The sequence below is a fragment of the Manacus candei genome, unplaced genomic scaffold, assembly GCF_025592945.1.
Source record: "Manacus candei isolate 608988 ecotype Guabito, Panama unplaced genomic scaffold, ASM2559294v1 h1tg000456l, whole genome shotgun sequence".
NCBI classification, from domain to species: domain Eukaryota; kingdom Metazoa; phylum Chordata; class Aves; order Passeriformes; family Pipridae; genus Manacus; species Manacus candei.
Window position 1 is genome coordinate 1 of NW_026138504.1, and position 18,445 is coordinate 18,445.

The 18,445-nt window shown below is 63.0% G+C and overlaps 4 protein-coding genes and 2 long non-coding RNA genes across 7 annotated transcripts; 3 read left to right on the plus strand and 3 right to left on the minus strand.

Moving 5' to 3' along the window:
* Window positions 1–426: 426 nt before the first annotated feature.
* On the minus strand, window positions 427–3,527 carry POLR3GL (RNA polymerase III subunit GL). Its single transcript, XM_051776159.1, has 8 exons — window positions 3,488–3,527; window positions 2,737–2,874; window positions 2,014–2,143; window positions 1,683–1,751; window positions 1,519–1,575; window positions 1,321–1,388; window positions 1,108–1,221; window positions 427–1,015 (listed from the first exon to the last, which is right to left on the minus strand). Exons 2-8 carry the CDS (start codon window positions 2,854–2,856, stop codon window positions 929–931), a joined length of 645 nt encoding a protein of 214 aa, XP_051632119.1. The 5' UTR covers window positions 2,857–2,874; window positions 3,488–3,527; the 3' UTR covers window positions 427–928.
* A 510-nt stretch (window positions 3,528–4,037) lies between these two features.
* Window positions 4,038–6,464, plus strand: ANKRD34A (ankyrin repeat domain 34A). The gene is made up of 3 exons (XM_051776165.1): window positions 4,038–4,301; window positions 5,145–6,344; window positions 6,414–6,464. The coding sequence occupies exons 2-3, from the start codon at window positions 5,181–5,183 to the stop codon at window positions 6,462–6,464; spliced, it is 1,215 nt and encodes a 404-aa protein (XP_051632125.1). The 5' UTR covers window positions 4,038–4,301; window positions 5,145–5,180.
* A 628-nt stretch (window positions 6,465–7,092) lies between these two features.
* RBM8A (RNA binding motif protein 8A) lies at window positions 7,093–11,059 on the minus strand. Its single transcript, XM_051776164.1, has 6 exons — window positions 10,920–11,059; window positions 10,127–10,186; window positions 9,927–10,004; window positions 9,151–9,287; window positions 7,723–7,859; window positions 7,093–7,493 (listed from the first exon to the last, which is right to left on the minus strand). Exons 1-6 carry the CDS (start codon window positions 10,984–10,986, stop codon window positions 7,448–7,450), a joined length of 525 nt encoding a protein of 174 aa, XP_051632124.1. The 5' UTR covers window positions 10,987–11,059; the 3' UTR covers window positions 7,093–7,447.
* LOC127465658 (uncharacterized) lies at window positions 7,890–8,895 on the plus strand. Of its 2 annotated transcripts, XR_007902304.1 has the most exons (4): window positions 7,890–7,925; window positions 8,214–8,305; window positions 8,596–8,693; window positions 8,774–8,895. It is a non-coding gene; the product is annotated as an uncharacterized LOC127465658 (long non-coding RNA). The 2 variants fall into 2 exon arrangements; XR_007902303.1 differs by having other exon boundaries at window positions 8,596–8,829.
* Window positions 11,060–11,776: 717 nt separating the features above from the next.
* LIX1L (limb and CNS expressed 1 like) lies at window positions 11,777–18,176 on the minus strand. The gene is made up of 6 exons (XM_051776160.1): window positions 17,900–18,176; window positions 15,980–16,143; window positions 15,022–15,162; window positions 14,271–14,366; window positions 13,573–13,650; window positions 11,777–13,490 (listed from the first exon to the last, which is right to left on the minus strand). Exons 1-6 carry the CDS (start codon window positions 18,174–18,176, stop codon window positions 13,248–13,250), a joined length of 999 nt encoding a protein of 332 aa, XP_051632120.1. The 3' UTR covers window positions 11,777–13,247.
* Window positions 17,480–17,840, plus strand: LOC127465653 (uncharacterized). Its single transcript, XR_007902302.1, has 2 exons — window positions 17,480–17,599; window positions 17,746–17,840. It is a non-coding gene; the product is annotated as an uncharacterized LOC127465653 (long non-coding RNA).
* Window positions 18,177–18,445: the final 269 nt, after the last annotated feature.

The window sequence follows — 18,445 nt, forward strand, 5'->3', positions numbered from 1 at the left end:
CCTCTCCCTCCTCAAAAATCGACCTTTTCCCCCCCCAAAAAATCTCCCTCTTCCCCCAAAAAAACTTTTCCAAAAAAAAAATTACACCTTTCTCTCCCCACAAAACAACTTTACCCCCCAAAAAACCCTTTCTCTCCCCCAAAACACAACATTTCCCCCCCTGAAAACCACCTTCCCCCCCAAAAAAAAACCACCTCCCCCTCCCCAAACCCTTTTCCCATGAACACCCTGTCTTTCCTTCCTCAAAAAAACACATTTTCCACCCCCAGAAAACACCTTTTCCCCTAAAACCCACAAAAGTACACATTTACCCCCCCAAAAAAACCCCTTTTCTCAACCAGGAGCCCCCTCCCCACCAACTCCCCCCCCCAAAAAAAAGAAAACCAAAACCCCAAACCCCACGGAGCTGAGCTGGAAATGCCAAAATCCGCTTTAATCCACCCAAAAATTGTTTTTTTTAAAAAAACAGCGCAAAAGTTTTAAAAAAAAAAAGCTGCTGGAAAAGGGGTTGGGGGAAATGGGGGGGGTTCCTGGGGGGGGGGGATGTCCCAAATTTGGGGGGGGGGGACACGCTCCCCCCCTTCCCCGGAGCCCCGGTGCCACCTGGTGGTGGGAGGGGGGAGTGACAGGGTGTCCCCAAGGCGGGTGACGGGGGACCCCAATGTCCCAGCGGGGGTGATGGGGGGCACTGGTGTGCCGGGGGGGTGACAGGGGACCCCCGATTTGAAGGGGGGGGGTGACAGAGGACCCCGATGTCCCAGGGCGGGGGGTGAAAGGAGACCCCAGTGGCCTTGGGGGCTGGTGACAGGGGACCCCCTGTATCCCGAGGTGGGGGTGTCAGGGCACCCCAATGTCCCAAGGAGGGGTGACAGGGGTCCCCGGGGGCCCAGGGGCTGGGGGGGTCCCCGCTCTCGGGGGGTCCCCGGGGTCAGTACACGGCCTCGTCCCCGTTGTCGTCGCTGTCGGGCCCGAAGCTCTCCCCGTTGTCGAAGTAGGACAGGACGTAGTCGGTCTCCTGGGGGGGGGACAGGGGGGGCACCTGAGGGTTTCCCCACCCCACCAACACCCCCGAGGTGCCCCCATCACTCCCCTTCCCCCCCCGCTCACCTCTTCGTGCTCCTCCTCATCGTACTCCTCCTCCTCCTCCTCCTTGCCCTCTTCTTCCTCCTCCTTCTCCTCTTCCTCCTCCGACGTCACCTCCTCCTCCTTCTTCTCCAGGCTCTGAGGGGGCCAGAGAGGTGTTCATGGGGGACACACATCCCCCAAAATCCCCCAAAATCCAGCCAGGGGGGTGTCCCGTCCATCCCCCCCCCTCGCTACCTCCAGCTTCTTAATGGTCTCCTCCTTGTCGGGCGTGACGCGCTGCTTGGGGACGAGGGGGGTGGTCCCTGGGGGGGCACAGGAGACTGTCACCCTCTGGGGGGGGCACAGGGGGCTGTCACCCTCTGGGGGGGGCACAGGGGGCTGTCACCCCCCCCGGGGAGGGCACAGGGGGGGAGGAGGGGGGGGGTCACTCACTGCCTTTCCGCAGCCGCCGCACCCGGATCTTCAGCTCCCGCGGGAGCCGCCGCCAGTCTGGGGGGCAAAATTGGGGTGGGTGGTGGGGGGTCAGCCCCCCCCCGAGCCCCCCCCCATGTCCCCGTGACCCCCTCCCCGGGGTCCCCCCCCCCGTGTTCTCCCACCTGGGTTCCAGTCGATGGCGCTGTCCACGGGGCTGGAGAGCTGGTACTTGTCTGAGTAGCGCTCGATGTCTGAGGGGGGGGCAACAGGGGGGGTCACTCTGGGGGGGGGGACAGGACACCCAGCCCTGGGGACTCCCATGGGAACCCCCCCCGAGATGGCGTAGATGGGGTGGGGGGGGCTCAACGTGGTGGGGTGTGATGGGGTTGGGGGGCGACACAATGGGACAGGCCCCCTCTCTGCCCCCCAATTCCCACCCCTCCTCCTCCTCACGGGGGGTGGGGGGTACGGGAGGCTCAGGATCCACCCCCCCACCCCCCAAATTCCCGGTACCTCTGCGGGGAGCCCCCGGTTTGACGAAGTAGGGGAGGCCCCTCATGGCCCTGCGCAGCTCCTGCTTCAGTGCCAGCATGTACTCGCCCTCCTCCCCCCCGGGCAGGGGCGCGGCGCGGTGCTCCAGGGCCTGGGGGGGGCACGGGGGTGATGAGTGTGTCAGTGCTCAGCCCCCCCATAAACCCCCCGGTGCTCCAGAGCCGTGGGGGGGTTCGGGTGTGATGAGTGTGTCAGTGCTCAGCCCCCCCATAAACCCCCTCGGTGCTCCAGGGCCTGGGGGGGGCACGGGGGTGATGAGTGTGTCAGTGCTCAGCCCCTATGGACCCCTTTGGTGCTCCAGGGCCTGGGGGGGGCATGGGGGTGATGAGTGTGTCAGTGCTCAGCTGCCCCCCAAAAATCCCCCCTGGTGCTCCAGAGCCGTGGGGGGGTTCGGGTGTGATGAGTGTGTCAGTGCTCAGCCCCTCCATGGTCTCCCCCCCAGATCTCCAAGGCCTGGATTGGGGAAGAAGGGGGGGCACGGGTGTGATGAGTGTGTCAGTGCTTAAGCCTTCCCATAAACCCGGGACCTGGATTGGGGAAGGAGGGGGGGGGGGGTGTCATGGGTGCGATGAGTGTGTCAGTGCTCAGCCCCCCCCATGGACCCGTCTGGTGCTCCAGGGCCTGGATTGAAGGGGGGGGGAAGGGAGGGGAAGGTGTGATGAGTGTGTCAGTGCTCAGACTCACCGGGAAGAGCGGGGAGGGCTGCAGCGTGGGTGGGGGCAGCGCGTCCCCCTTCCCGATCCCCACGGCCTCCACGTTGAACGTCATCTGCCCCCGGCCCCGGCCCCGACCCCGGCCCGCCATCCTGGGCCCGGGGGGGCGCTGGGGGAGACAGGGGGGCACGGTGACACCCCCCGGTCCGGCCTCCACTCCCGGTGTCCCCCCAGGTCCCGCTCCCCGTCCTGTCCCGCTCCCCAGCCTGTTTCTCCCCTCGGTCCGGTCATGGTCACTCCTCCGGTCCCGGTGCCCGCCCTGGTCCCGATTCTCCCCCGTCGTGGTCCCTCCCGGTCTCGGTGTCCCCCGACCCCGTACCCCTGGTCCCGTTCCCGGGCCCTTCCAGTGTCCCCCCCCACCCTGTATCCCCATTCCCGGTCCCTCCCGGTGCCCCCCCGGTCCCGGTGTCCCCCCACCCCCTATCCCCATTCCCGGTCCCAGTCCCGGTGTCCCGCCTCCCCGTATCCCCACTCCCGGTCGCTCCCGGTGTCCCTCCCATTCCGTATCCCCATCCCCATCCCCATTCCCAGTCCCGGTGTCCCCCCACTCCCTATCCCCATTCCCGGTCCCAGTCCCGATGTTCCGCCTTCCCGTATCCCCACTCCCGGTCGCTCCCGGTGTCCCTCCCATCCCGTATCCCCATCCCCATCCCCGGTCCCAGTCCCGGTGTCCCCCCACTGTCCATCCCCAGTCCCGGTCCCGGTCCCGGTCCCGCTCTCACCCCGCGCACGCGCAGTCGCTCCACGTGTGTCCGGGGCTTCCGCGGCTCCGCCCCGCGCGGAAGGGGCGGGGCTTGGCCTCTAGCCCCGCGCTGATTGGCGGGTAAGGGCGAGGGGCGGGGCGAGGGGCGGGGCCGGTGGATGAATGGAGAGGGGGCTGCCGGACGGGCCCGAGGGATGGACGGGGAGGGGGAAAAAGGGGGCGAAGAGGCCCCTGGGCCCCCACCCTCGGATCCCCCCCAGCCCCTCTGCCCTGGGACAGCTCAGCCCCCCCGGTACTGGGGCCTCGGTGATCCCCAGCCCCGCACGGCCCCAGTTCCACTGTGCTCTGCCCCCCAGCCCCACTGTTTTGAGACCCCCATTCCCCTGCCCTACGGCCCCAGTCCCACTCTGATGTGACCCCCAGCCCCACTGTGCTGTGCCCCCAGCCCCGCTGCCCCACAACTCCCCGAATCTCCGATGCTTCGTGGCCCCCAGCCCCGCTACCCCACGGCCCCCAGCCCCACGGGCCCCCCGCCAGCCTCTTGCGCCCCCCGGCCCCCCGAGGCCCTCCTCGCCCCCACGCAGGGCCGGGCGCCGGGCGCTGACTGCGCCGTGGGTGATTCATCCCTCTCCAGCCCCCCCCCCCCCCCGCGCCGGCAGCTGCCAAAAATAGCGCTGCGGGAGGGGGGGGACCCTCCACATCACCTCCCGGCCCCCCCCGCACTGGCGGCGGGCCGGGATGGCGGCCACGGGCCGCTGTCTCCGACACTCCCATCCCCAGGGCTGCGGGGACCGGGACCCGGAGCGGAGGGACCCCACGCTCCGGTTGCCACGGTAACGGGGGGATGGAGGGGGGAGAAGGGAAGGATGGAGGGACCCTGCTGTGGGGTGTCCCCCCTGCCCGGGGGGCACGGGGCAGGCCCCAGGCCCGGGCTCGGGGGTGTCTTGCTGAGGGGACTGGGAGGGCGGTGGATTCTCCCCCATTTTCCCGGCTGGACGGAGTGGAGGAGCGGGATGAGCCGCCGTCGCCATGGGAACCGCGAGGGCAGGGATCGGGGGACCGGCATGGATGGGGGTACAGGCAGGGACGGGGGTAAAGGCAGGATGGGGGTAGGAGCAGGATGGGGGTAGGGGCAGGGGATGCAGGGGGCACAGGCAGGAGGATGAGGAGAATGAAGAAGGGTGCAGGAAGGGATATGGGGAGCGAGAGGAGCTGGTGGCAGGGGAGGGTTGGGGGTGCAGGCAAGGGCTGGGGGTACAGGCAGGGGGGACATGGAAGGGGGACACAAGCCAGGGGGCTCAGCACGGCGGGAACCTTCCCTTGCTGGGGAAACTGAGGCAGGGAGCGGGGGGGGCTCTGAGGTCTCACCATGTGCCCATCCCAGGGGCTCCAGGGTCTCATCGTGTGCCCATCCCAGGGGCTCCAGGGTCTCATCGTGTGCCCATCCCAGGGGCTCCAGGGTCTCACCTTTTGCCCACCCTGAGGGGTTCAGGGGGGGTCTCACCTTGTGCCCATTTCAGGGGATTTGGAGGGGGTCTCACCCCGTGCTTATCACGGGGGATTCAGGGTGGGGGGGTCTCACTCCGTGCTCTTCCCGGGGGGTTCCAGGGTCTCACCCCGTGCTCATCCCGGGGGGGCTCAGGGGGGGTCTCACCCCGCACCATCTCCCCTTGCAGTGAGTGGGTGCCACCCCTGTCCCCGTGAGCCCGGCCATGCCCAGCCCCGTGCGCCGCCCCCCCGGCGCCGCGCTGGCACCGGGGCTCGCCATGATCCCGGCGGAGGGCTCGGCGCTGCTGCGCGCCGTCTCCCAAGGGAAATTCCGCCTGACCCGGCTGCTGCTGGAAGGGGGAGCCTACATCAACGAGGGCAACGCCGCGGGCACGACGCCGCTGATGGCCGCGTGCCGCGCCGGCTACGCCGACCCGCCGGAGCAGCCGCGCATGGTGCGGTACCTTCTGGAAAACGGCGCCGACCCCAACATCCCCGACAAGGCCGGGAAGACGGCGCTGATGCACGCCTGCGCCGAGCGCGCCGGCCCAGCCGTGGCCGCCGTCCTGCTGGCCCACGGCGCCGACCCCAGCGCCCGGGACTACGCCGGCGGCTCGGCGCTGGTTTACGCGCTGGAGCGCGGGGACCGGGAGACGCTGCAGGTGCTGCTGGACGCGTGCCGGGAGCGCGGCCGCGACGTCATCATCATCACCTCGGCCACGTCACCCCGCGGCACCAAGACCACCCGCCAGTACCTGAACTCGCCGCCGTCGCCCGCGCTCTGCGCCTCCCCCTCCCAGGTGGAGGTGCGGGCGGCGTCGGCGGCGTCGCCGGGCGCGGGCGGGAGGGATGAGGAGCGGGATGTGTTCCGCTTCCCGCCGGCGGCTCCGGCCGCCGCTCCGGAACCATCGCGGGCCGGGCCCAAGAAGCAGCTGAAGAGGCTCAATTCGGAGCCCTGGGGGCTGGCGGTGCCGGGGGTGGAGGGGACGACACGGGGAAGCCTGGAAGGGACGTGGGGGTCCTTGGAGGGGACGCGGGGCCCTTCGGAAGGGTCACGGGGTTCCCCAGAGGGGCCACGAGGAGCCCTGGAAGGGACGTGGGCCGCCCTGGAGCGGCCGGCGGGGGGGCTGGAGGGGCTGGGGCTGCGCCCGCGCCGGCACAGCATGGAGGGGCGCGAGGCCTCGGGGCTGCCAGGGCCCACCTGGGTGCCCCCCGTGGCCCCCCCGGCGCGTCGGCCCCAGGCCCCCGACCCTCCACGGGGCAAACCCCTGTGCCGGGACCCCCTCGACCCTGAGGCGGCTCCCCCCGGGCCACTCCGGCGCCCGGGCGGGCTGTTGGAGCGCCGCGGCTCCGGAACGCTGTCCCTGGAGCCCCCCGGGTCGGGCAGGGCCGGGCTGCTGCCCCCGCTGCCCCCCGGGCCCCCCCGGGCCCTGCTGCGCCGCCGCCATTCCATGCAGCCGGAGCTCGTCGCCTTCCGCAGCGCCCTGGGCCCCGAGCCCGGCTCTTAGAGACCCCCAGGGACCCCCCTCAGCGTCCTCCGGGCCCCCCCCCGGGCCCCCTTCGCTCTGAACCCACCCAGGGCTCGTGGCCCCTCCATCGCCGTCGGCACAAACTCGGCACGACCCCCCGATTCCCTCGGGAGTCGGTGGCTTTTCCCTGCATCTTCCTCCTGCTCCCTCCTCATCCTCCCGGCAGCTTTTCCCCTTAAACCCACGGCTGGGGGTCTGCACAGCTCCCCACCCCCCCCCGGCCCCTCTTCCCGGGGGGTTTCCCCGTTTTTCGGGGGTGGTGTCCATCAATAAAGGCCCCCGTGCAGCTCAGCGGCTCCGAGTGTGGAGGGGGGGGCACATCTGGGGGGTTTGGGGACTGGCACATCTGGGGGGTTTGGGGACTGGCACATCTGGAGGGGGGAACAGCTGGACATGGGAAGTCCCCTGGGTTCCCCCCCAAAGCTGTCACTTCCCAATGCCAAGTTTTAAGGGGGGGGAAAAAAAGGCTTTTCCAAGGCCCAAGTCGTTCTCCTGCCAGGCTGGGAGGGATCCCCGGGGATCCAGCAGCTGGGACGGGGAGGGATTTTAGGGAAAGGGGCAAGGGAGGGGTTAGAGGGGGCTTAATGAAACACAAAGAACAAGAAGCCAAATTTACACAAAACCTGTTATTTAACAGAAAATAAGGGTTTCCCAGTGGGATAAATCCCACGGGAGATCAAGGGAACGTTTGCCTGGGGTAGGGAAAAAACTCCTGGGATGTGCTGGGATGGGGGGCTGGGAGGGATCCCCCCCAAACCCGAGGGAAACACCCCCAACCCTCAGGGGCTGCTGCTGCTCCCCTCGTGTTTGTCCTTTGAAAACAATAAAATTCCGCAAAACCCCGATTTCCCAAGGGATGGAGCCGGTTTGGCCCCTCAGACCTGTGTCCAAACCCCCCCCCCAGTTTTCCCAGTTTCGCCCAGTCTGGACTCGGAACACGGACAGGTGGAATCCTGGATCCATCACCGGCGGCGCCGGTCCGGACTGCGGCTCCTCCGGCGCCCACCCCTGGAAAACAGGGAACAGGTGGGAGGAAAGGGAAAAGGCAAAGAGGAAAAGAGGATGAGGGAAAAGGGGATCAAGGGGAGAGAAAGCATTTTGGCCCATTTATCCCTGTTTTAACCCCAGTCCCTCTCTGTGACAGCACATGGAACAGCCCCCCGTTCCCCCCAGCGGTGGGTTCCGGTGCTCCCGGAGGTCCCTCCCGCTCCCAGCTCCCGGAATTCCCATCCCTCACCTCCGCTTGCCCTTGGGGGGGCCCCTGACGAAGCACCAGTCGACGCTGACCGGCTGCCCCATGAGCTCCTGCCCGTTCAGCCCCTCCATGGCCGCCTGCGCCTCCTTGTACGTCTCGTACTCCACCAGCGTGTAGCCCTGGGGAGGGATCGGGGATGGCGTTGGGAATGGGAATGGGAATGAGCCCGGGAATCCCTGGCTCAGGTTTGGGGGGCAGGGACCCCCCAACACCCTGGGATTGGGATCTGGAATGGGAATGGCACTGGGAATGGGAATGAACCCAGGAATCCCTGGCTCAGGTTTGGGGGGCAGGGACCCCCTGACACCCTGGGATTGGGATCTGGAATAGGAATGGCACTGGGAATGGGAATGAACCCAGGAATCCCTGGCTCAGGTTTGGGGGGCAGGGACACCCTGACACCTTGGGACTGGGATCTGGAATGGGAATGGCACTGGGAATCAGCCCAGGCATGGTGGGAACCCCTGGCTCAGGTTTGGGGTGCAGGGACCCCCTGACACCTTGGGACTGGGATCTGGAATTAGAATGGGAATCAGCCCAGGCATGGTGGGAAGCCCCAGCTCAGGTTTAGGGTACAGGGACCCCCCGACACTCTGGGATTGGGATCTGGAATGGGAATGGCACTGGGAATCAGCCCAGGCATGGAGGGAACCCCTGGCTCAGGTTTGGGGGCCAGGGACCCCCCGACACCCTGGGATTGGGATCTGGAATGGGAATGACACTGGGAATGGCATTGGGAATGAACCCAGGAACCCCTGGCTCAGGTTTGGGGTGCAGGGACCCCCTGACACCTTGGACTGGGATGTGGAATTGGAATGTGAATCAGCCCAGGCATGGTGGGAAGCCCCAGCTCAGGTTTAGGGTACAGGGACCCCCCGACACTCTGGGACTGGGATCTGGAATGGGAATGGCACTGGGAATGAGCTCGGGCACAGCTGGAACCCCCAGCTCAGGTTTGGGGGGCAGGGACCCCCTGACACCCTGGCACTGGGAATGGGAAGGAGCCCGGGCATGGCAGGAACCTCCAGCTCAGGTTTGGGGGGCAGGGACTCCCCAACACCCTGGGATTGGGATCTGGAATGGGAATGGCACTGGGAATGGCATTGGGAATGAACCCAGGAACCCCTGGCTCAGGTTTTGGGGGCAGGGACCCCCTGACACCTTGGAACTGGGATCTGGAATGGGAATGGCACCGGGAACGAGCCCAGGCATGGCGGGAACCCCCGGCTCAGGTTTGGGGTGCACAGTCCCCCTGTGACCCCAAAAATCAGCTCACTTTTGGGGTGATCCCACAGGACCTCCGAGCCCGGACTCCACTGGGTCAATTCAACCCTCCCACGAGCCAAAATGGAGCTGGGGGGGTGCCCCCCAAACCCCTCCCAGTCCTAACCCTGAGCCCCCCCAGGGCACCTTGAGGTATCCCGTGCGCCGGTCCAGGTTCAGGTGGATGTTCTTGATCTCCCCAAATTCAGCAAAGCGATCGTGCACGTCCTCCTCCGTGGCCTCCTCGTGCACCCCCGTCACGAACAGGATCCAGCCCTCCACGGCTTTGGGGGGGGGAAAAAAAGGGGGTCGGGGGGCTGGGAAAAGGGGGATCCCCCCAGGAATCCCACCCTCAGGGAGGGGATGTGGAGCTCCCAAGGCTGAGATTTGGGGGTTGAGCCAAAATCAATCCTGGGAATTGAGGGGGGGAGCCCCGACCTGGAGCTCAGGAATCCCCCCCTATTCCTCCTCCTTCCCACTGAGAAGTGTCCCTAAGAAAAGGTGTGTCCCCCAAATTCCACAGCTGGGAAGGGGAGATGGAGCCCCAGAGTCCATAAATCCTGGGAAGGGGGAAAGGGATCATCCCAACCCAGAGCTCAGGACCCCCAGCCCCCCATTCCCCCTCCCTTCTACAGGGAAGGTGTCCCTGTGACACTCAGAGGCTGTGAGGTCCCCAAGAAGTGGTGTCCCCCCAAAATCTCCCCCATTCCCCCCCCTTGGGAAGGGGATACAGAGCCCCTGAGTTTGAGATTTGGGGTTTGCCCCAAAATAAATCCTGGGAATGACGGGGACAGTTGGAAAAAGGATTATCCCAGCAGGGCTGAGCCCCGACCTGGAGCTCTGGACTCACTGTGTCCACCATGTCCCCCCCATCCCTCATGTCCCCCCCATGTCCCCCCCATGTCCCCAATGTCCCCCCTCACATCTCTGAGGTCCTGGTTCGTCCCCGTCCTGCTCCACGCTGTCATAATCCTCCCGCACCCGGGCCCGGGATCCTTCCTCTGGAAAAGAGGGAACACGATGGGATAACGGGGCCCCTCAACCCCCCACCGTGGCACGGGGTGGGGTGGGGTGTCACCCACCCCCCAGGCTGCCAGGGAAGGGTTTTTGGGGCCTCACCCACCTGAACCGAAGCCACGGCCCTTCCGCTTCTTGGCCTTCTCCTTCAGCTTGTGGATGCTCTCTGGGGGGAGGAGGTGGGAATTGGGGGGGGACATCATGGAGTCAGGGGGAGCAGGACCCCCCCAGATGGGCAGGGACCCCCCCAGTCGTGGCTGGGAATGACCCCCTTGGGCTGGGAATGACCCCCCGGGCTGGGAAGAACCCCCCTGGTACAGGCAACAGGCAGGGACCACCCCCAGGAAAGGCAGGACCGTCTCCCCATGATGGGAATGACCCCACCGGGCCAGACAGGACCCCCTTCCCCCAGAGCTGGGAATGACCCCGGTGGGCCAGGAATGACCCCGTGATCCCCATGGGACAAGCACGACCTCTCCCAAGGAAAGGCAGGATCTCCCACCGTGCTGGGAATGACACCCTGGGATGGGCAGCACTCCCCTGGGAGCGACAAGATCCCCCCTGGAACTATAGGATCCCCCTGGGAGCTACAGGACCCCACCTGGGAGCGACAGGATCCCCCCTGGGAACTACAGGATCACCCCAGGGATGGGCAGAACTCCCCTGAGAACAACAGGACCCCCCTGGGAGCAATAGGACACCCCAGGCCTGCAGGACCCTCCCTCCCAGTCCAGGAATGACCCCCCTGGGCCTGGTCCGTCCCTCAGGCCGGCGGGGCTGGGGGAGCCGACCCGGGATTTGGGGGCGCGGCGGGAGCGGCTCCCCCGGGCCGGAGCCCGGCCGGACCGGTCGCCGAGCCGTCTCCGGACCCGGAGAAGCAGCCCCAGCCCCGCGCTCACCATCCCCGTCCTCGTCCATAGCGAAATCCTCCCCGCCCGCCTCATGGAGATCCAGCACGTCCGCCATGTTGGCTCCGGATGCGCCGCCATGGGCGGGAGGGCGGGAAGCGGAAATGGGGCGGCGCCATCTTGGGAAGGGCGAGGGGAGGCGGGGTAGAGCCGCCATGTTGGGAAGGTCACCTGAGAGGACAGAGCAGGAAGAGCCGCCATGTTGGGAAGGTCACCTGAGTGGAAAGGAAGCCGGAAACGCCGCCATGTTGGGGAGGGTCTGTGGTGGGAGCGTCTGAAACCAAAAAATCACACCCAAAGTGTCCTTTGGATGAAATATTCCTTTAATTCCTCCTGATGGGACCGTGGGAAATCACTCGCCAGCCATGCTCCCCGAAATACGGTTTCTTCGGGTGTTTATCCGTCACAATGCTCTAAGTTGCCTCCCCAAAAACCATCCTCCTTATTACGACACGAGCCTACACTAAAATTTCACCCGGCTGCTCTTTTTTGGAGCATAAATGCCATTTAGTGCCTCTTTTGTGGCAGGTTTCATCACATTGAGGGTCATTTTCCTTCAGTCTCGTGGGTTCATCCTTCGATTAATTTCGACCTCTGACCCTCCTCTGATTGCCTTTACCCACCACATCTATCACTAATTGAAAGATAACTTGGTATTATTCTCCACTAAACCAATTTTTTTTAATTGAATTTAATCCTCAGCAAAGCAAATCCTACTGAATTGTGCCTTTTGAAGTGCACGATTCATTTGGTTGACTTCCTCCAGCTCTTCTTTGCTTCCTTCACCCTTATTTTAGGATGCCAAACTAATTACAGGTTTAAGAGGAAAACCAGCCAAAAATGGCAACTTTCAGAGAACAACATTTCTGGTTTAATGTGGAGGTTGGGCACGACTCAGCCGCAGAGAATGAGCAAAAGCACCAAAGTCACCCCCCAAAAAAAAAAATCGCTGGTTTTATTGTATAAAATCCACCCCAGGATTTGTCCCGCCGGATCCGCATCATTCCATCGTTTCAACAGGGAGCACAACCCCCTTTCCATACTGAGGAAACCTGGATTTGTTCGTTTTAGCACCTTCTGAGGAGCTTCAGGAATTCCCTCATGTGGGGAATCGGGGGAATAAATCACAGGATTAACTCCATGTGATCCCTAAATCCAAGTTCCAGGTCTGGATTTTTCCAACATTTCAAGAACACTCCCCCACCCACCCCCCAGGCCTTTTTAATCCCATTTCCAGCGACATCAAACGTTTAATAGTGTTGTGAAAGTATAAAAAATATAGAACCCCCAAAACAGGCTCGTCAGGATGTGGATATAAAAGCAGGATACCTATGGATCATGGAATTATTCCAATCTTATCCCAAAACAATTATTGCTGGAATATCCTGCACTCAGGCAGAGGGAGGAAGGGGGTGAGAGGGTGGGAATAATGGCACCCCGAAGGGTTCGTGGGGATAAGAAGTGGGAAAAGCTCCAAGCTGGCGTGAAAAAGGAATTCTGGCTTGGAATTTTGTTTGTATTCCTGGTCTGGTGGAGAAAGGGGGAGTGAGGTGAGAATTTCCAGGGGTAAAATGCCATTTCCTTGGGAGCTGTTTGAACAATCCCATGCCATAAAAGGGTTTTGTAAAGCTAAATATCATCTAAGTTCCACATGGATATGGATACAAGGGGAAGGGAATGATTAGTGCAGATCCCGCCCTCATTCCCAAACTCTTCCAAGGCTTTTCCAACCTTCCATGGAAAAGCCAAGGCTGATGTTTGGCCACGGACAGGACAGTTCCAGGGGGAACTGCAGATCCTGCTGAGCTCAGGGCTGGGATGCTGCGGGCTGATCCCAGATTTAATCCCAAATCCCAGTTTTCAATCCCTTTGGATACAGCACATCACGATCCTTTGGGATTTAATTAAGGAGCTCACCAACTGATCCCTTTCTGCTCTAGGAGGGAGGGAGTGCCAAGCATCAGATCCAAAGTGTTTTTCCAGAGGAAAAGCTGGATCCCACGGAATCCTGCCCGCTCCAGTACTGATGGAGAGCGGAGGGGCCAAAACCTGCATTTTTAACCCCAAAAACAAGGGACAGAAAGAATCCTGTAGGGAACAAAGAATTCCCTGGGGAATAAGGAGATCCATAGGGAACGAGTAGTTCTCGAGGGAATAAGAGATTCTCTAGGGAACGAGGAGACCGAGGAGCACCTCTAAAAACCGGGAGGAAGCGGTTAAAATCCACCCGGGAGCTTTTTCCCTACGTTTCTTTCCAATGTGCAAACGGGAAGGGGGGCCGGGAGCTCCGGAAGGGATCCCGGGGCCGGATCCCGGGACTCAGCAGCCGGTGGAGTGGCCGGATCCCAGCTGGCCGGCCGCCAGCAGCAGGATGTCCTTCTTCTCCTTATGGAAGCGCAGCTCCTTCCCGGCCAGCCGGGCCTCGTCCAGCTCCCGCTCCGTGGCCGCCAGCTCCCGGGAAAGGGCGCCCGGGACGCTCTGCTCCCGGTTCACCCAGTCCAGGGCCATCTGGTTGCGGATGTCGTCGTCCAGGGCGCGGTGGGAATAGTGAGCCAGGACTTCCTGGTGGGAATGGGACGCGGGGGTGGGATGGGGGCCGGGAAGGAGCGGCGGGATGGCGTTCCCGGAGCGGCTCCGGACTCACCTGGCGCGAGCACTGCCGCTCCCGCATGGCCTTCAGGCTCCCGTTCCAGTGCAGCAGCTGGAAAACCGTCATCAGCTCCTGGGAAGGGGAAAGGGGGAGGCAGGATGGGAGCGGGATTGTGGAATGGTGGGATGGGGCGGGGTGGGAGAGGGACCTTAGGGATCATCGGGAGCAAGGGAGGGACACGGAACAGCCGCCCAGGTGGCCCCGTCCAACCCGGCCTGGGGCACTTCCAGAGGTGGGGCAGCTTCCCGGGATGTGGATTGAGCTCAAGGCACCACCAGGAGCAGGACACCGGGGCAAAATTCCCTGATTAATCTGGATTACGATGGAGGTGGAGCCTCCAACGCCCCCTGGGCCCTGGGGAGTCCAGGATAAGCCTCTCCAAGCTGAAACACTGACAGCACCGGGGACAATTCCAGGTTTTCCAGCCATTTCTCCCTCTAGGACACACAGATTCTGCTTAAAAACTGGGACCTGTCAGGCTTCCCAAAGCCAGCTGGAGCTGGGAATATCCATCCCAAAGTCTCTGTGTGTAAACAGGACCCTGAAGAGAAACACCTCAGCCCCTCCCATTCCAGGGAAAGGAGCCAGGAGAGGGGTTGGCTTTGGGAAAAGTACGGAATCCCAAACACAGCCACGTTCCAAAGCTGGATCCAAACCCTAGAGCAGAGCCAGGGAAAAACTGGGAACAGTACCTGGAACTCCAGCATGGATTTTCCCTTGTTGGACTCCAGCATGAAGCGGAACGCCCCGATCCCGGTGTTGGGATTATCCGCCTCCTCCCGGTTGCCCTGCAGAGACATTCCAGACAGGAGCTGCCATTCCTGCCAGTGCCACTCCTGCTGCACTGTCCCTGCTCCAGGAATTCCCAGTGGGATTCAGGAGAGCCTGGTGCCAGCACAGGGCTGTGACATCCTTATCCAGCCAGTCCAGCCTCGCTCATGCAGCACCGGCCACTCCGGCTCTCCCTGGATAAATCTGGGACAGCACCAGGATAAATGTGGCTCTCCTGGAGCAAGGAATCCCTGGACAACACCCCTGGGAACAGGATTTTTCCTGCAGCGATTCCAAAGCTCTCACAACACCCCGGAGACCACGGAGCAGCCGCAGGTTACGCAGCAAGAATTCCCTCCGGGATAATTGGGGCAGGGAAGGGGGAGCACAAAGCTCCCAGGGACAGAATCCGAAATCCCTGGAAAACCTTTGGTTTCAGGGAAACCAGTGGATGTGCCAACCCAAGGCCGGGAGATTCCACACCTCGGCCTCCTCATCCCACCCTGGAGCGCCAGCGCTCGCGCTCTCCGGAGCAGGAGAACGGGAACTCAAAACGCACCCAAAACTCGGAATGCTCCTGCCTCAGTTTAAATATGACAACTCCACAAAACCTGCCTCTGATCCCAGGGTTTGGGGGTGCTTTTCCCGGGGTTTTTCCGTGCCCATCCTTACGTTGAAGGACGCCAGGGCCTCGGAGACGCTCTTCTCGATGAAGTCGTCGGTGATGCGGCGCGACGGGTGCTCGTTGAACACGGAGTTCATCAGCGCGATCTTGGCCGCGCTGCGCCGCGCCTCGGCCTTGGTGGGACAGAACTGGGACACACGGACACTGTCACGGCATTCCCGGGATTCCAACACCCCCCCCCCGGGGCCACTGGGAATGGCGGTTGGGAGGGCGGGGGCGGAATTAGGAGGCGGCGCGAGGGGTTCGAAACCGCCCGTTCCCGGGGAAGTGCCTCCTCCTCCCAAGGAATTGAGGGGAAAGATGGCAGGAGAGGGCTTGGAAAAGGCTGTGGAGGTCCCCCCATCCCGCTGGATCCCTCTGGGATCGCCCCCATCCCGCTGGAAATTCCCAGTTGGAATCCATCAGCTCCATCGCATCGGCACTGAGGAGTGAACACGTTCCTATGGAAGTCCCTTCTCCTCCCAAGAAACTGAGGGGAAAGATGGCAGGAGAGGGCTTGGAAAAGGCTGTGGAGGTTCCCCCCACCCCGCTGGATCCCTCAGGGATCATCCATATCCTGCTGGAAACAGGGGAATTCGGGATTAAACTCAGAGGTTCAGCGCCAGAGCCTCCCAGAGCCTCAAATGGGCAGGGGGAACACCCACCCCGGGGAATATTTGGGAAGGGGTTGGCGGGCAGGAGGAACACCCACCCCAGGGAATATTTGGGAAGGGGCTGGCAAGCTGGGGGAACACCCACCCCAGGGAATATTTGGGAAGGGGTTGGCGGGCAGGAGAACACCCAGCCCGGGGAATATTTGGGAAGGGGTTGGTGGGCAGGAGAACACCCACCCCGGGGAATATTTGGGAAGGGGTTGGCGGGCAGGAGAACACCCACCCCGGGGAATATTTGGGAAGGGGCTGGCGGGCAGGGGGAACACCCAGCCCGGGGAATATCTGGGAATACCTGGAAGCTGCCGAAGCAGCTGCCCCCGGGCAGGGTGACGTAGCACACGTAGGGGGGGCTCCCGGCGGGCACCATCTCGTAGAGCACCAGCGCCCCGTGGCGAAGGTCGGCCCCGCGCGACGCCTTCATCTGCCAGAACTCCTGCAGGGCCTCCACCACGTTCACTGCCGGGGAAAAACCGGGAATGACCCCCCCCCATCACCCCGCTGGATCACTCTGGGATCGCCCCCAGCCCGCGGGAGACGGGCCGGGATCCATCGGCCTCGGAATCCATCGGTCTGGGGCACGTCGGGGTGAACACATTGCTATGGAAGTCCCTTCTCCTCCCAAGAAATTGAGGGGAGAGAGGGCAGAAGGGGGCTTGGAAAAGGCTGTGGAGGTCCCCCCACCCCGCTGGATCCCCCAGGGATCACCCGTATCCCGCTGGAAATTCCCAGCTGGAATCCATCGGTGCTGAGGGGTGATGTGGCAGGAGAGGGCAGGAGAGAGGAAGCTGGATATTGGGAAGAATCCCAAATCCTGTTACAGGTTCGAGATCCGAGAGGATGGTCCTCAAAAAATCCTTGCCCACGGAATATTATTCCCTCAAAGAAATCCCTGCCCGTGGAAGAAACTTTAAGGCCCCTTCCAAGCCAAACCATTCCCTAATTCCATGATTCCATGTAGAATCAGGGACATCTGCTCACTGAAGGACTCTTTGGGGAGGAGATCCATGGATTTATGATCCGAGGTGGGGGAGCTCCTGTTGGCCTCACCCTTCGGATTCGCTGCTCCCGACCGTCAATCCACCCTCTGGAGCGCTGGCCTGGATCCTGCCAGCACAGATCCACGTGAAATCCAGTGGAATAAGTGTTTCCACATGGCTCTGGAGCCGCTGATCCCGCTGCCTGCCAAGGCCTCACCCTTTGGAAGCTCAGCGGAGCTTCCGGAGGCAGCGGGAGCCCAAAATCATCCCCAAGTGGCTCCTTGGGGGCGGGATGACGGGTTCTTTCCATCCCAGCAGCAGGAAAATCCCCTTTTTGTCGCCTCTTCCCTTTTTTTTTGTTATGTTTTTAAATCCAAAGGAACATCCAACCCCCCCTCTGGCACGTGGGGATCGGCCTGATGCAATCCTTGGAGCACCCCCTCTGACAGCCTCTCCCAACCCCCAGGAAAATGGATTTTCCATGGATGCAGCCCGTGGGGAGTATCCCAAGAAAACTGCAGCCACTGGGAATGGCATGGATTGCCCAGGGAGCTGTTTTCCGTGGAGAAAGAGGGCTTTAATTGTGTCCTGGCATCAGGATGAAGGGAAGAACCCTAATTGCTCATGGAGGAGGAATGGTGAATCCTTAAAAACCCCACAAGCCAAGGAATTGCCTGGAAGGAAGGAAATGGCGCATGGAAATAGGGAAAAGGGACATGGAAATAAGGAAAAGGGACATGGAAATGAGGAAAAGGGACATGGAAATGAGGAAAAGGGGTGAGGAAGGACAGAAAAGGGGCATGGAAGGAAGGAAATCGGGCACAGAGAGAAGGAAAAGGGGGTGAGGAAGGAAGGAAATGGGGCATGGAGAGAAGGAGGAGGGACATGGAAATGACGAAAAGGGACATGGAAGTAAGGAAAAGGAGTGAGGAAGGGTGGAAAAGGGGTGAGGAGGGAAGGAAATCGGGCATGGAGACAAGGAAGAGGGACATGGAAATAAGGAAAAGGGACACAGAAATGAGGAAAGGGACATGGAAATAAGAAAAAGGGGCATGGAAGGAAGGAAATCGGGTGCGGAGAGAAGGAAGAGGGCATGGAAATAAGGAAAAGGGGGTGAGGAATGAAGGAAATGGATCATGGGAACAGGGAAAAGGGACAGGGAAATGAGGAAAAGGGGTGAGGAAGTGGAAAAAGGGGGCCAGGGCAGATCTCCCGCTTCCCCCCGTCCCGCTCACCGCGGCCGTAGCCCTGCGTGTGCTTGGCGAAGCTCCGCACCACGGCCTCCACCGCCTCCCGCAGCACCGCGGGCGGCCCGGCCCCGGCCCCGGCCCCGGCGGGGCCCCGCAAACCCAGCGGGGGCGGCGGCGGCGGCAGCCCCAGCCCCGCCCCGAGCCCCGGCGCCGCTGCCGGCCCCAGCCCCGGCGGCGCGGGGGCCCCGGGGAGGCCGGGCCGGGCCCCGCGAGGCCCCGCGCCCACCCCGGGCTGCAGCCGCTGCGCCCGCACCGCCTCCATCGCCGCGCCGCCTGCCCCGCGCCCGCCTGTCACTCACCGCCCGCCCGGCCAATGGAAGCGCCGCGGCGGGGCGCGGGGGGCGGGAAAAGCGGCGGTGAGCCAATCACAGAGCGGGGCGCGGCCCGCGGGGGGCGGGGTCGGCACACCCCGACACAAATAACGGTGTGCGGTCGGGGAGGGGGGCGGGGATAAACGGACGGCTGTCCAATCGCGAGGCGGAGTTTATTAGAATGACAGGGGAGAGAGCGAATCAAAGCGTGCGGAGCGCA

Coding starts and splice junctions, on each gene's coding strand:
- ANKRD34A (XM_051776165.1), top strand. CDS start 5,181: ATGCCCAGCCCCGTGCGCCGCCCCCCCGGCGCCGCGCTGGCACCGGGG. Junction 6,345..6,413: donor AGCCCCCCGGGTCGGGCAGG/GCCGGGCTGCTG, acceptor CATTCCATGCAG/CCGGAGCTCGTCGCCTTCCG.
- LIX1L (XM_051776160.1), bottom strand. CDS start 18,176: ATGGAGGCGGTGCGGGCGCAGCGGCTGCAGCCCGGGGTGGGCGCGGGG. Junction 15,163..15,979: donor GCTGCTTCGGCAGCTTCCAG/GTATTCCCAGAT, acceptor CGTGTGTCCCAG/TTCTGTCCCACCAAGGCCGA. Junction 13,651..14,270: donor AATCCATGCTGGAGTTCCAG/GTACTGTTCCCA, acceptor TCCCCTTCCCAG/GAGCTGATGACGGTTTTCCA.
- RBM8A (XM_051776164.1), bottom strand. CDS start 10,986: ATGGCGGACGTGCTGGATCTCCATGAGGCGGGCGGGGAGGATTTCGCT. Junction 9,288..9,926: donor CGAACCAGGACCTCAGAGAT/GTGAGGGGGGAC, acceptor CCCCCCCCAAAG/CCGTGGAGGGCTGGATCCTG. Junction 7,494..7,722: donor CCCCCCAAGGGCAAGCGGAG/GTGAGGGATGGG, acceptor CCTGTTTTCCAG/GGGTGGGCGCCGGAGGAGCC.
- POLR3GL (XM_051776159.1), bottom strand. CDS start 2,856: ATGGCGGGCCGGGGTCGGGGCCGGGGCCGGGGGCAGATGACGTTCAAC. Junction 2,144..2,736: donor AGCCCTCCCCGCTCTTCCCG/GTGAGTCTGAGC, acceptor TGCCCCCCCCAG/GCCCTGGAGCACCGCGCCGC. Junction 1,576..1,682: donor CGCCATCGACTGGAACCCAG/GTGGGAGAACAC, acceptor TTTGCCCCCCAG/ACTGGCGGCGGCTCCCGCGG.